The sequence below is a fragment of the Periophthalmus magnuspinnatus genome, chromosome 14, assembly GCF_009829125.3.
Source record: "Periophthalmus magnuspinnatus isolate fPerMag1 chromosome 14, fPerMag1.2.pri, whole genome shotgun sequence".
In the NCBI taxonomy this organism is placed as follows: domain Eukaryota; kingdom Metazoa; phylum Chordata; class Actinopteri; order Gobiiformes; family Gobiidae; genus Periophthalmus; species Periophthalmus magnuspinnatus.
The window spans coordinates 25,597,403-25,613,025 of NC_047139.1; the positions used below are offsets into that span (position 1 = coordinate 25,597,403).

At 38.5% G+C, this 15,623-nt stretch overlaps 1 protein-coding gene across 1 annotated transcript; it reads right to left on the minus strand.

Moving 5' to 3' along the window:
- Nucleotides 1–6,063: 6,063 nt before the first annotated feature.
- Nucleotides 6,064–7,551, minus strand: LOC117380967 (histamine H2 receptor-like). Its single transcript, XM_033977800.2, has 2 exons — nucleotides 6,895–7,551; nucleotides 6,064–6,637 (listed from the first exon to the last, which is right to left on the minus strand). The coding sequence occupies exons 1-2, from the start codon at nucleotides 7,504–7,506 to the stop codon at nucleotides 6,188–6,190; spliced, it is 1,062 nt and encodes a 353-aa protein (XP_033833691.1). The 5' UTR covers nucleotides 7,507–7,551; the 3' UTR covers nucleotides 6,064–6,187.
- Between the last annotated feature and the right edge of the window lie 8,072 nt (nucleotides 7,552–15,623).

Below are 15,623 nucleotides of genomic sequence, written 5' to 3' on the forward strand. Positions count from 1 at the left end.
AGCTGAATATTCTGTACTGCCAAACGACATATTTCTGATAGTTATTGACTGTTATCTGTGTTATACTATATTTGGTCATATTATATGTATTATATTTAGTATTTGGTATGAAGATGGGGCCATCGCTGGAGCATATTGAATTTTTTTTCCCCAGTCTAGTAAATAGGGGACCAGTGAGGCATGACTGCGAAGAGGTCTCTGTAACAAAACAAATAAAGTCACTGAAGGTTATGTAAGCCTGCAGACTGCTGGTGGAGACTTTTAGGTCTTCTCACTCCACTGAACTGGAGGGAGCAGAGCATGACGCAGTGCCTCTGTCTGATCCTCCGTCTATATTTAATGCTCTGAGAATCTATTTATCTACTTCACAGCCAGAGAGTGTCACCATAATATTTGGGACCGCTGTCCCACGGAGTGAAACAGTGCATGCAGAGCCTTGGATTTTCGTCACGAGATTGTTCACAGAAGCCTGTGTAAGTCCCATGAGAGAAGCAGTGCGTGTGTGGTTAGAAATAGGCACATACTGACACTGATCTGGTTGTATATGTGATATTAATAAGCAACTAGAAATAGATTATACATGTTTTATAAATCTGACAAATACTCTTTGTACTCATCACACTTTTAAGTTATTAAGTTATGGCTTATAGTTGCTAACTGTCTATAAACTTTCAGTATCTATCTATTCAGTATTTGCTTTTAAAACATTTCTGTCTGTGACTTGCAGTTAAGAGGTACTTTATCTTAACCCTGATGTAACTCATAATAACAGCATCTTATAATAAACAGCTAGCTATTTTAACACAAGAGTTTGTTACAAAAGTTGCCATTGCCGAGACTTGAGAGTAAGTACAAATAGTCATTAGATATATGCATTTGGCCATCCGCTTTTCATTGTTCTTATTACTTGCATTATGATATGGTTCAGATTCTAATTAGATACATTTTTCTGCATGAAATATCCTGATATGGGGGAGGATACACCACCCGCGCACTCAAGATGTAAATTTACTGTGGCACTTGTTCAATCAGTCATTTTGTATTTGCATCAAAGATTCAGAGGGTGCCAGCAAAGATAGTTTTGCATCAGCCTTACTCTATCCATAACTTCATTCTGAAAATAAGCCAGTACTTTGGTGCATCTGACCTGTGCAGCACTGCGCCTCCTCCTACACAGATTTAAGCCCTGTGGAGACTCTCCACTGAGCGCTTTGTAAGAGTCAGGAGTTTAATAACCGCTGCACATGGACTGATGGGGAATGACAGGAGCAGTGGGAGGCTGGGGACCACAGCGATGGAACACAGGGGAAAGGTGCTTATCACTGTGAGCAGCAAACGCTCAAATCTCACACCCACAAAGTCATGGCTACAGTTTTAATCAGCTTTAGTCAAGTGTTTGTGTGGGCGAGTGTGGATACAGTACAAATCAGATTTATACAAAAATATTCTGCTCTCCAAAATAACTGTTGGCAATCAGATTCACATACACATAAGCTACAAGATATTAGATATTCACTTCTTGTAAGCAAGTCTTTAACTGTGGTTTAAAGCTCAAAAAGCACAGTTTTCTTTAGGCAATGATATGAAACTCACAGCTGTCATCTTTATTCTTTCTGGTCTGACTTTATGCAAAATGATGCTGGTGATCCTATTATTAGGTTCATTAGTTTTCCCTTAGTAGTAAGTGTAAGTAAGTAAGTGTCAAAAACATACCTTAGTGGTACTAAGTAACTAAAAACAATGCAAACAAAAAACATACATTTTGAAGAACATGAAATCTTCCATCCAAACTGAAGTTGATCCATTTTGACTGACAGGCTTGACCAGCAGGGCACCCCTCACATAGTTCACTCCTGGTGCACTTTGCGTTACAGGTCTATTCAATTATACATGTGACTTGTACTGTCCGGCTTATGGAATAATGTCGAGCTGTAAGACTTTTTACAGGTTTCTTACAGACTTTTATAGGATTATAATGCAGTGAGAAAACTGAAAAAACTGTGAGTGAATTGTGAGTTTAATCTCCCTTTTTTTTTTTTTTTTACATATGAAGGAATTACCTACCTACATGTGCCACCTAGTTGTTTTTTGGTCAGTTAGTCCCTGCACAGAGAATGTCTTTCTTTTGTCGATTATACAGCCCTAGATAAGGTCAATATGACCTAAGTCAGTTTAATTTTTAAATTTCCCAGTTATCTGCAAAAATTCAGTTGTGCACATTTTTGGTTGGAGGAGATATGGGGGTGCTAACCTAATGTGGAATTATTTTTATTGTAGCCTCATTTTGAACACTTTGTGGTCACATTTTAAGTTAACATGACTGTCCTATGAAAATGAAAATCCTTGGTGGAGCTATGGGGGTGCATTGGCCATTCTAGGAGAGGCTAGTGCCCCCTCAAGCCCCTTGGGGCAACCCCTGTTTCCACCACCCACAGAGTTATATAATAAAGCTATGCTAATTAAACAACAATTTATACCTCTAAGAAATACATATACAGTCTCACAAACAAAATGGTGAGAATACCACTTCCTACATTTTATTATTACAGTTAAATCAAATGCCATAAGAGTTTACACATTGTGCAGTGTCTACATGTGCACTATTAATGGGAAGAAAGTAATTATGTATGTTTTTCTATTCCCAAATCTCAAAAGTAGTTAAACTGAGGTCAAATTAAATGCCCTGTTACACTACTTCAATATGTCAAGCTCATACAGTGAAGTCATACGGGCCCACCTCAAATCAGCTTTAGCTAAAAATGCCATAGTTTTATATATTTTTGGGATAAAATGAATGTACTGGCATTAGATATAATAGTATAGTAAGACATACAGCCTTGTCCTCCTAAATATTATCACCATCTTCATCTGATTAGCATTTATATATTAAGAAAAGTTCCAGTTTGGTGGGCTGAGCTGTAAACCTATACGGCGTGACATAAAATGAAATGTGTTCTCTACTGTCTCTGGTGAGGTCTATGTTTACAGACAGTTATGAATTGTTGCACATTTTAATAACCTCTGCCAATCTCGGGTATATTGCCAATGCAGCTACAGCACCTTCACTATAGAGGAGAAGGCAAACATATGTGAGGTAATGTACAAGCACTAAACTAACATTTCCTTCGAGTGTTTATGCAACATTTATCAAAATAGGCAGTAATCGTTTTATAAATATGTTAATGGTCCATAGGTAACAATAGTAGCAATGTATTTTCTGTTTAAAAAGGCATTGGGCAATAGGACAATAAAAAAACAAATCTTCTTTTTTAGATCAATTTTTAGTTTGTTTTAATACCTGACAGTTTTGACTGCACTTTAACGGTTTAAATCACCTGACTGGACATGTCACAGCAACATCATGTGACCACTCTGAGTAAGAGCGCTAGTGAGCATTTGAAACTGTCAGGTATGAAAACAAACCAAATCTTGGGCTTGAAAAAGAATCTATTCAACTAAAATAAATATAATAATAACTTCTCTTCTCTGTTTATAGTATAGTATTAAACACAAACACTTTTTCTCCCCCACTTTTCCGATAGTTTGGTGTTTGAAAGACAGACAGAAAGACAAATTTTGAAGCTTATCATTATTTGTTATGAAATGGCCCCAGTAAACTGGTCATGTTAAACCTGTGGGTTTAAGTCATTTCATCTGACAACTGACTTGTTGAATTAATGGCGCAACATTCTGAAGCTATTGTGGAAAAAGGATTATCCAGTTAGTTTTTACATTTGAGCAGAGCGGAGAGTGCAGAAAATGCTCATGGGAGAAATTACTAAGTGTGACAGGCTACACTATTTAGTATGGGTGTAATATTTAAACTAAACCCGTTCTGTGACCTGTCTGTGAACACACCTTTGTGGCCACCCACCTTTAAGTCAATTCTCTATTATACAGCTCATTCAGCCATCAGGGGCTGTGGTCCACTGGAAGCAAGCAGTAGGCTACAGAGCAGAGATTGACACTATAAGCTGTGTGCAGGCTAAAATGTGCACTTTGTAACTTCTCTAGTGAAGAGCCATTCTGTGCTCGTCTCCTGGCTTCTTTGAGTGGAATGTTTCATAGCATTGAACTTGCCTGTCTCCAAGTAGACAAACAGGTCATGCCATCCAGCCAACATGTAGGTCAGATATGTGGAGCTGGAGAATTGGAAGAGTACATGCCTTCAAAAAAACATAAAACTGTGAAAAGAGAGTAACATTCCAACATCCCAGCATGCCATTCTCCACTCACATGTGTCAGTCATAAACTGAGGGAGTTCTGTTGGTGTAACTCAGTGAATTTTTCTTTACTTTTCGTTTTTTTTTTCTATATAACTGGGACAAATCAGAGGTTTTGGATAAATCTGCAGGGACAAGGACCACAGGGTTTAAGTAATAATACGTTGATAACATATCAAATATATATACTTTGATCATTCTTACCACAGGGAGGTTCCAGGTCCTCTTTCTTTGCCCTCGCTCTGGAGAGGCAGGTTATTGTTGTCAAGACCACTGCCACTTTCCATCGTGGTCAGTACATTCATTGCATTTAACCACTGACTGCTCAAAGTTAACGCTTTTTTAGTGTGAATTGTAGAATGTTGAATTTGGCTACAACAGTGCCACCATGAAACAAACAAACAAACAAAAAGAGTTGACCTAGGTTAAGGCGACAGAATGCTCACATTATGTATTCTATATCCATTTCACAAATGTAGCCTTATTTTACTGTCACTGATGCAGTTTGCTCTTTTGACATGAGAACATAAACCCATAGATGACCCTGTGTGAACATGGAGATTTGTTGCCCTCTGGTGGTGATTTATTTGTCTAATGTTTGTTATATTTATTTTAGATTATCAAACATTTATGTGTTGATGTTCACAAATCTTGACAATCAGAAAGGTGAGGGTAAATCAAAATGGCCTTTATTATAGCTAAATGCAGTGGAGTACAAAAGTCTAGCTGTAGCCATATAGAGCGGCACCTCCATTATTCACTGGCCTTTCTGCACATACAGCACTAATGCTCCACTGAACCCTCTTCATCCTCGCTTGCCCCTGTGGCTCCTGACCTGGAGCACATTTAATATAATGTCCCTTCTCACTGCCAGGCTTCATGGACTTATGAGTCTATTACACTATACTTAACACTATCTTCTTCACTGAGTTTACCACTGGCCAATAGTAGAAATACAAAAAACAATTTACTGCATATCAAATTAAATGTGTTTTAAAGTATATTTCAATTTGAATTCCTAAATTTGGTGAATATGTCACACTTACAAGATCCAGAGTTGCCTGTCTCCATCTCGTCATTTATTGACTTGGGTATTTTTTATTTTTTTTTCAGAAGGATTGTGAAAAGAAACAATTTACTAATGTCCTAAGCACACAGACTGCAGCGAAACTACTTGGTCATCTATTCAGTCCAGTGGCGTCCCAAAGGTCACAGAGCACATATTCACAACACTGTTATCTTGTAGTCCACTCAAAACAATGCAAGGTGTTAGTGCGGCTGTAGTTTTTAATCAAATATATGAAAACAAACACAGACAATTCACTTGTTTGTAGTCTTTCATACTATTCCATAAATGGTTTAGTATCAGTATCAGATAAATTACCCAACAACAAACCAAATAAACCTGGAGGTCACAGCGTAATTTGCGCTGTAGTTTAGTCTGGATTCTACTATGAGTCCAACACCAAGACATTTTCATTTCTTTGGTCTGGGATTGAGTCCTGATGTAGAGTTGGTTTTATTGCGTTCTAAACCTTTTCTTTTTTTCTTTTTTTTTCAGCAGAAGGCAACATTTGATTTATTTGCTTATACTTGCATGGTCACAATGACCAGTTAGAATGGAGTACTCATTTAAGAAAGCACAAAATGCAACTTGACAATTTTTTTTTTCAGATTATTTACATAGTTTTGTACTGAAAGTTATTTTTGTGATGAGGAAAAATACCAAACCAACCAGCCTTGTATTCCTAAAGGGCAACAAGTAAAAACTATTTTATGAATCTTTTCTAGGCTAACCAGTAGATGCACTAACTGCTTATCAGTGGATTTCAGATTAAAAACCATGTGAACACTTGCATTTAAACAAAATGAGCCCCTGAAACTGAGTGCATACGTCTTCTTAAAAGAGTAAAGCAGCTAAAGAGTACAAAGTCCAGAGTTGAACAGCTGGTCCATGGCATTTCTTAGACACAGGCACCGTTTGCCTCATATGGCTCTGTACTCTCTTTATTGGTTTGCTCTTCATTGTTTAAATGTTGTGAAGCACCAGAGCCGTTTGTTAAGCATTTATGCACAGGCATATTTGAAAGGTGTACCTTCTTTCGAGATGGCCTCCGACAGTGAAGCAGTTCCCTGTATGCACTGTGGAAGTCCTTGTTAAAAGCTGGATACAGGATGGGATTCAGTGCTGAGTTGAAGTATCCTAACCACAGTACTATAGAGTGGTATGTGTTAGGAAGGATGGCTCTGCCTTTCATGCCCATGAAGGTGAAATAAGTGAAGTATGGAAACCAGCAGATGACAAAGGCTCCAAGAACAGCAGCCAGAGTCACTGTGGCCTTGTGCTCTCTGGATATGGCTGCAGTGGAGGCAGTGCGCGCAAATGATGGAGTAGCTGCTCGAATACGACGTGCCTGTAACAGAAAGAAAAATACACACCAAAAGTATTTACACAAATAAGTCATTAAGAGGCACTACTTAGAGAGATATTTGTGCCAATAATTTCAGGCACCTACATATCAGCTGTAAATATGTTTGGCACATTTTGTCCAGTGGTTGGACCAGTCCCCATAATGCAACCTTTGATGTTTTCTAGTATGTTCTTTTTATTTGTTTATTTGTTTGTTTGTTTAAATAAAGTAAATTTGTGAATGTCTTACAAAAAAAGTACCTGTTCTCGAGCCACTCTGAATATACATAGGTACATCCCAGTCATGAGCAGCAGGGGCAGATAAAATGTTCCACAGGCATACCCAATCACATAGCTGTTATTCCACTCGTACAGGCAGTGTCGGTCCTCATCTCCTATGACCCAGTCCAAGTGCTGCACGCTGTAGTCTGCTGTGTTCCATCCCATGTGAATAGGGAGGAAGGCCACAGCCAGTGAACAGGTCCATATAGCCACAGTGGCCACTATGACTCTGACTGTGGTCACTTTGCGGGAGTAGCTGAGAGGAGCGGTGATAGCCAGATACCGATCCACACTGATGGCCATAAGAGTTAGAATGGAGGATGTACACAACATGACGTCCACAGAGATGTATAGATTACAAAGAACGCCCCCTAGAGACCACTGCCCCCTGCGCAGCTCCACACTGGCAGACATGGGCAGCACCAGCAGGCCCAGGAGGAGGTCCGTGATGGCTAAAGACACCACGAAGCAGTTACTGATACGCCACAGTCTCCGGCTCAGCCCAACGGCCAGACACACCAGCACATTACCTCCAATGGTGATGATGATGTGGGAGATGAGGGCCAGCCAAAGTAGTGCAGTGGCAATCATTCTGTCCACTTCAGATTCGCTCTGAGCTCAGGGTGAAAGGCTCAAAAAGGCGACAGTCCTGGACCATGGCACACCAAACTATTTTCCTCTCTTCATTCTGTGTCACAGTGCATTGAATGTGCATAGCCACTCAGCTGACCGTATGCCTGTAAAAAAAAAAACAAAAAAAAAAGGATGCATTGTGCAGTTCTGTTGCAGTTTAACATTACTTCCTTTATGTTAGACTTTTATGATAAACACACACACCCTGACCTTATGGCCCATAGCAATAACTGTGACTATTTTGGAACATATTCAGCTTCATAGTCCATTATTTTATTTTATTTTAGGTGTGCATGTGAGCAACAAAACACAAAAACAGAACAGGAGTAACTCAAATCGGCCTTTTCTGACCACCACAAAAGAGAGAACCCCTTATTGACTGGGATGGAGCAAACATCACTGGGACAGAGGACAAGAAACATTGTTGTTGGATTAAAGAAGCAAAATCAAGAAATGGAAACATGTCCACGGGACTTTAAACTGGGATGAGGGGGGCCTTTTTACTCTCACACACCTGATATACTGTCCTGAAGAAGCCGGACCGCAGATGCCGCTGTCATCCTTCCTCCATCACTAGGAGGACAGCCCCAAAACTTGTTTAAATCTGCTACAACGTCACATCACATGACCACTCTGAGGAAGAGCGCTAGTGAGCAGTCAAAACTGTCAGGGATGAAAACAAACTAAATCTTGGTCTGGAAAAAGAATCTATTAAAATAAATATCTCCAACTTCAACTGTGTTTGGTTTGTATTTTTGCCCCAGATGCTTTTCACTTTTGTAACACCTTAAGATAGTTCTTTTTTCCATTTAAAGTAAAGTATTGCACATTTGGTTAATTTCCTTTCATACAAAATCTAACAGTGCAATGATTGACAATAACTTCGTTGCCCTAGAAAGTGGCTGTGAATTTTTTATCTCAATCCTTGGTGAGGAAAGAATTTATGGTTAACATGGCTAATGTAAACAGGAAGATTATTAAAGTTAACAGGGTCAGGGCTGGGGAAGACAAGATATTTAAAATACCATAAAACACAAATGTTACAATGTGGTGAAATGTAAATCTTCATTAATCACGATGCTTTGCTCTAAAAATATCATGTGTGGCTAACAATTCCATACAAGTCAAAGGGCATATTACTATTGAATTGCACATTTATTAGCTTCTCTTAGATAGGGCACTCATAAAAAATACAAGCATATGACACGGACGATTATTAAAACACAGAGGCATATTAGGTCAGCGGCTATAAAGAGAAGTACATAACAATCTCAACATACTGATCTACTCTAAACACAACTGAGTAATAAAAACTCTTCAGCACCTGATTAAATACTAATAATCCAGGCTTTTCCCAAACCTTGCCATAACCCTTTTAATGGCAGACGTGTGTTTACCATTCTGTGTGATAAGGCCATAGAAGAATTAGTAAAGAGCGGGTTAGATTAAAGTCAGCACTAGTTCAAGTAATACTAATAAGTACTCCAACTACTTGCTTTATGGCAAGGCACGTTACTGACTGTCAACGAACAGTGTTCAGTGGTTCTCAAACTTTTCATGCAAGTATCACTCAAGATTTGCCTTTCTGAAAGCCACCAACTCTAAACTAGGACTATATCAGGTCTAAATTAAGGCTAAAATTATCTAAAATGAGACTGAACCAGACTTAAATAAGACCATGATAAGGTTCTAAATAATAACAACCCAAAAAGAGGACAAAAACACAAATAGATTTCTCTCTAAATAAAACAAACAGCAGAGGACACGACATACCACCAGCAACAACATATGTACCATGTGGTCCACACACCACAGTTTTCAAAAACACTGATGTAAATTATAGCCCATTTACTGTACGCAATGCAGTATTTTAATCAATCATTAAATATTACTTTGTGCTTCTGAAAAATATAGCAGCTTGGTCAATAAATATTACTATAACCTGACATGTCGGTATAGATCTTTTTAATGTCTTTGTAATATAAATTGTATTATGTGACCCACACCTGCTCTTCCATAGATACAGTCTCTATGGTGACACAGTTCTTCACTCACTTTAGATGGAGCTTTCTTAGCCTGCAGCACTTAGGAAACATAAACCTTTCAACAATTCCTATAGGTCTGCACACATATTACACAACTTTATATCATTGTGTGCGCAATGAGGTCTCATGAAACTCAATATGCTGGCTCTATAGAGACTCTATGCATAATTTATTGGCCTATCTCCTAAAAATATAATACCATGAATACATTCTGGGTGTAATGTACTGAATTTAATTCAAGTTTTTTCTTTCATTTAAAAAATAATAAGTAATACTATTCCTTTTTTCTACCAAGTTCTCTATATCAAATAATACTGAAGCAGTGAAGTCCATATGGAATATAGTGAAACATTTACACTCAAATAGGTTGGACAGCAATGGATTATGGGCCAGCCAATGTTTGACTCACATGAATAATACATCCTGGGAACAATATGATTTGTATCCTTGGTACCCTTACATTGGCTTTCTAAATAAGATTATTCAGGCAGTTATTTTTTAATTCTATCAGGACTATTCATCATCATCTTTGAGAAACAACACAGCTTCCTCATAAATGTGTAGTTAGCCAAATACTGTATAATAATAATTTAGATAATTATTTGAATTATATTATTATATTTAGATAGACAAGTATAAAATTAGATCAGTATTCATTTAATATATCTTGCAAAAACTATGATACTTGCTCCAATCTGGATGTTGAAACAAAGAACTAGAGCAAAGAAGCTTTAAATAAGTAACACACTATTATCCTTCTTGTGCAACAGTAAGTCCCTCTAAACTAATCACAAGTGCTAAAAGGCTAGTGGCCATGAGGACAAACTCAAAGTAAATGCCCAAATTGCAACAATGTAATATTATAGTTACATTAATGGACTCTAAATGTATAGCCAACCATGGCAAATAAAAGTATCATAAAGTAATCCCTAAACATATTATTATGAAATCCTTATAGAACTTACCTCACATGGTTGCATTAAAGTCCTTATAAATCAGATATAGCATTCAAATACTTCCTAGATCCAGCTTGTATGTGACCGTCCTCATGTAGTGCCAGAGCTCTGTGTCTCTCCTCCCTCCTTCACCGCCTGCCTCCTCTCACTGCAACACACTGGAGCACACACACATGCAGCATACTGCAATGGTCAGCAATGTTTAGCCATGAATTACTTTCTGTAATAATAATAATAATAATAATAATAATAATAATAATAATAATAATAATAATAATAATAATAATAATATAAAATCCATATTCTTCCAGTAAAGATAGAGTTATATTTGGGATTTTATATGTAAAATCTTCTCCTCACCCTCCGCGGGTGGTCTCATCCCCTCTTTTCCATGCTTGGGACCTCTACCAGAGGCCTGGGAGCTTGAGGGTTCTGCGCAGTATCTTTGCTGTTCTTAGTACTGCACTTTTCTGGACTGAGATGTCTGATGTTTTTTTCCTGGGATCTGTTGTAGCCACTCCTCCAGTTTGGGGTCACTGCCCCGAGTGCTCCGATGACCACGGGCACAACTGATACCTTCACCTTCCAAGCCTTCTCCAGCTCTTCTCTGAGCCCCTGGTATTTCACTAATTTCTCATATTCCTTTTTCCTGATGTTCCCATCAGTTCATACTGCGATGTCCACCACAACAGCTTTGCTCTGTTGGTGAACCAACTGGACATCGTGGTGGTGGATAAACATCACCATTCTGTCAGTCTGTATCTGGAAGTCCCACAGGATCATTCTCCATTACCTTTCGAGGTGTTTCCCCCCTTGACCTCAGGGTTTCCAGTCCGTACTCTGCATAGATGTTTCACTTGGTTATGCCGCTCCATGTGTGCTTTCCCTGCCAGCATCTTACACCCTGCAGTTATGTGCTGGATTGTCTCAGGGGCCTCTTTGCACAGCCTACATCTTGGGTCTTGTCTGGTGTTGTAGATCTGGGCCTCTATCACTCTGGGGCTCAAGGCCTGCTCCTGTACAGCCAGGATGAGTGCCTGTGTGCTGTCCTTCAGTCCAGCTTTCTCAAACCACTGGTAGGATTTCTTGATATCAGCCACTTCATTTATGTTCCAGTGGTACATCCCGTGCAGGAGCTTGTCCTTCCATGATGGTTCCTTCAGCACTCCACTGTCTGAGACATTCGCTGAGCTCATCATCTGTTGGGACCTTGTCCTTGATGTACTTATGGATCTTGGATGTTTCATCCTGGACTGTGGCTCTCACACTCACTAGTCCTCGACCTTCTTCCTTACGACTTGTGTACAGTCTCAGGGTGCTGGATTTGGGATGGAACCCGCCATGCATGGTCAGGAGCTTTTGGGTCTGAACATCTGTGGTCTGTATCTCCTCCTTTGGCTTATGATTCCTGCTGGGTATCTGATTACTGGCAGAGTGTAGCTGTTTATTGCCTGGGTCTTGTTCTTACCATTGAGCTGACTCCTTAGGACTTGCCTTAATACTTAGAGGTATTTGGCCGTGGCCGCTTTCCTTGTTTCGTTTTAAAGGTCACCATTTGCATGTGGGATACCAAGGATGATGTTGTCCTTATGGCTTCTTCGAGCCAGGACCTGCAGCAGGCACTGGGGCGGTTTGCAACAGAGTGTGAAGTGGCTGGGATGAGAATCAGCTTCTCCAAATCCAAGGCCATGGGTCGGAAAAAAGTGGCTTGCCCTCTCCGGGTGGGTGGTGAGTCTCTGCCTCAAGTGGAGGAGTTCAAGTATCTCAGGAACTTGTTCACGAGTGACACACACACACATATATAAGTAACTTGCTTTCTAATAAAAAAAAAACAAAAACATAGTTACAGGGAACATACAGCTGAAGGACTCGTTACATTAGAAAGAAAACTGAGCCCTGGGAAAAGTGGTTACATAACAATATTTATTTATTTTTGTCTGTTTTCACTGATACTGGTACACATTGTTAACGTGATTGATAACTATTTGGGATAACATAATATTTTAGGAGGTTTCAAGGGTTTAAACAATATCCACTAAAGTTATTGAATGAATAGGTCTGTATGGAAGTTGAAAAAGAAAGACATAAGGGTAAATATTTCTTGATAATTTACCAACCAGCATCATGTTAGAATGAAATTAAGCAAAGGAAAGGGAGGGAAATACACATAGTGAGTACACGGTGCATTGATTCAGATCATCTGTTTCAGGACAAAATAAAGATCTCTGAATCTACATATACATGCATGTTCCCAAGAAAGGCCCACAAGTTACCCACAAGATCATTTGTAGGTGGTGTCCTCACAAAAAATAAACATGTGAAAATAAAGTGAAATGAAAAAACGTATATATAAAAAATGTAAATCGACTGGAAAGAAATCTGATTATACAGTGACATGCCTCTGGAAATTTGTTTAACCTTTGGCTCCCTCTTGTGGGCAAATTGGCTACTGAGTGTGGAGTGATGGAGAGCTGAAGAGAAGGTGCATAGCTACACACAATCACTGGCTTAAAATTCCTTAATATTGACCTTAAAGTTATGATACTAGGGTTAGCATACTTCAACAATCATCCACGTGTCATGTACATAAAGGCTGTACTCTTTACGCATTCATTCTGGAGCTAACTTGAATCTCTTCTAAAATGTCACATAAATAAATCATCAGAAAGTGTATGTCAAAAGTTGATTTTGTTTTTTGCTCAAGATACATGCAGCCTTCATTTGTTCAGTTATTGTCACACAGCAAGAAATGTATTTGTTGTACTTTCTAATTAAATCTCTTAAATTAAGGAGCTTTGTGGAGATGTGTGCCCATTACATACAGTTAAATACATGTAACAATAAGGATAATGGCCTGTCTTCTACAACACCAGACTTCAAACAACCCTTGACAGTTTTATTTGTTTATTTGAATTGTAAAGGATCTTCACAACATGTCTGTATTGTGCCTGCACAGTTTGCTGCTGCATATAATAAATAACAAGCTGAGCCGGCCTTTTGATGATCTTTACAGACCAAAAGCATAATGTGAGTCTCCCAAACCCAATGATGAAAGGCCCCGGAGCCGTGCTGTCCGTCAGTCATCCCCATTTATTTTTGTGTTTTTGTGGGATGACAGTAAACCTGGTAGCATCCACTAATAAGCGTTTTCTCCTCTGTTTTAAAGGGCATCATGTCTGACCCACTTTGTGAGCCGTGCAGTCTGATTCAAGCTTTCTTCCATCATCAAAGCTGTCGTCCAAATCAAATAAAGAAAAGGGAAAAGTAACATTCTCCTATTTACAAACCACTCACTAATGTGCGAGGTGATGGTTTTTGATGCAACTGAAATGAGCTGACAATGAAAATGGATAGAATAACAAAACATGTCACTTTGCATATTTACTGTATCATAGCTCACGTAATCTTAATAATATACTTATTATGGAGCAATGGTTCTCAGACTGGTACGATTACCACCACTGAAACACATCTCCGTCTAGTCATATGCACTTTCCTCTGTAGTTTTAGAGTTTGCTTTATTCAGAACTACTGTGGTGCGCTCCTATTTTAAACCCGGTTCAGTCCTCAATTAGACCTGAAATAGTCACGTTATGTAACTTGTTAGATCTGATTCAGAAAGTCTGACAAACTTTAGAATAAAATCCTTGATAGAACATTGGGTATTGCTTGTTTATGTCTGTCCATCCAAATGATTAATTAGTTTATATTTTTAGCATAAAGTGATGCAGCTAACTTTAGACTGCAAAAGTTGATACTTTAAATGTACTTTATGTATGTTATTTATGTTATGTTGATTAAGAACTGTAATTTAGCATACAAGGCATTCATTTTGATGGCTGTTAGATGGAAGAATCAAACTGCTTTACCATATTTCTTGGCTAATGTTCATTACTCAGCTGAAAAGTTTAAATTACATTGTAGTTTTGTATACAGAAGAAAAAAAAATAGTTGACAGATTGATTGCCCTGCCATTGTCCTGCTGGTTCTGTGTTGTCTTCCCTTGGGATTGCTTTAGGCCCATAGTTGCTGGGAAAGATTTAAACTGTCCAATGCCCACTACAAGCACAAGATGACTGATATGGTTGATGTTGAGTATGGGAAACTTTCAATAAATACTCCCAACTGAAACTTCAGCTGCATGAGTTATAGCCATCCTCACGTCTAGTGGGAGGAAGCACTTGTATTTACAAGGAGATAATAAATTGTACCTTAAGGACTTGGACTTAACGGAGACAGGAAGTCCATTTTTGATGGAGGAATAATGTGAGGTTATCTAAAAGTCAGTGACGCAAATGATACAAAACAACACAGGCTGTTGTATTCCGATATCTGTTTTCTATCGGGTGGCCATTAATCATCCTCTTACCTTTTATGTTAAATCCTTTAGTTAGAGCGAGGCATAAGAACATAAGAAGTACTGTTTCAGTACCAGATCTTTAGATCAAATCTTTAGGAAACTGGAATGCCAAGGATAAGGAATACAAAACAATAGTTACTTAATACAACCAGTGTATATATATTTTTCCCTAGAAACCTATTTCATAATTCGTTCCAGGCCATTTCAGTCCAATTTCTAAAAAAAACAAAACATTTTGTAAGTATGCCTTTCTTTTCATTTGGTTACTCCTTTTCTTGCAACAAACCTGTGGAACTGGCACCAACAGTGCACAGCAACAGTGCCTTTTCCAGCTCATAATAATGTAGTCTCTATAAAATTGAGATATTATGCATTCTGTTTATATTTTAGTTTGCACCCATGCTATAGCATTTTTTTCCCCCAATTAATTAATTTATTTATTGCCTATTCATTAATTTAATCCATGCGGAACATGTGATCTGTTTCCTCATTATCAGGCCCTCATCATTATCATTATTATTATTATGAGTTGCTCAGTTTCATGAGTTATAGTCTACTGCTCCATCTATGTCACATCAGATTATTACACCAAATTACCACTAGTCCAGGGCCATGCCATCACCAGAGGCTGTTATCGTGTGCGCAGTATAGATACTCTCCTTCATTTTCACTGTCATATTGCATTTCTCTTCAGGAGGAGGCCGATCTCCCTCA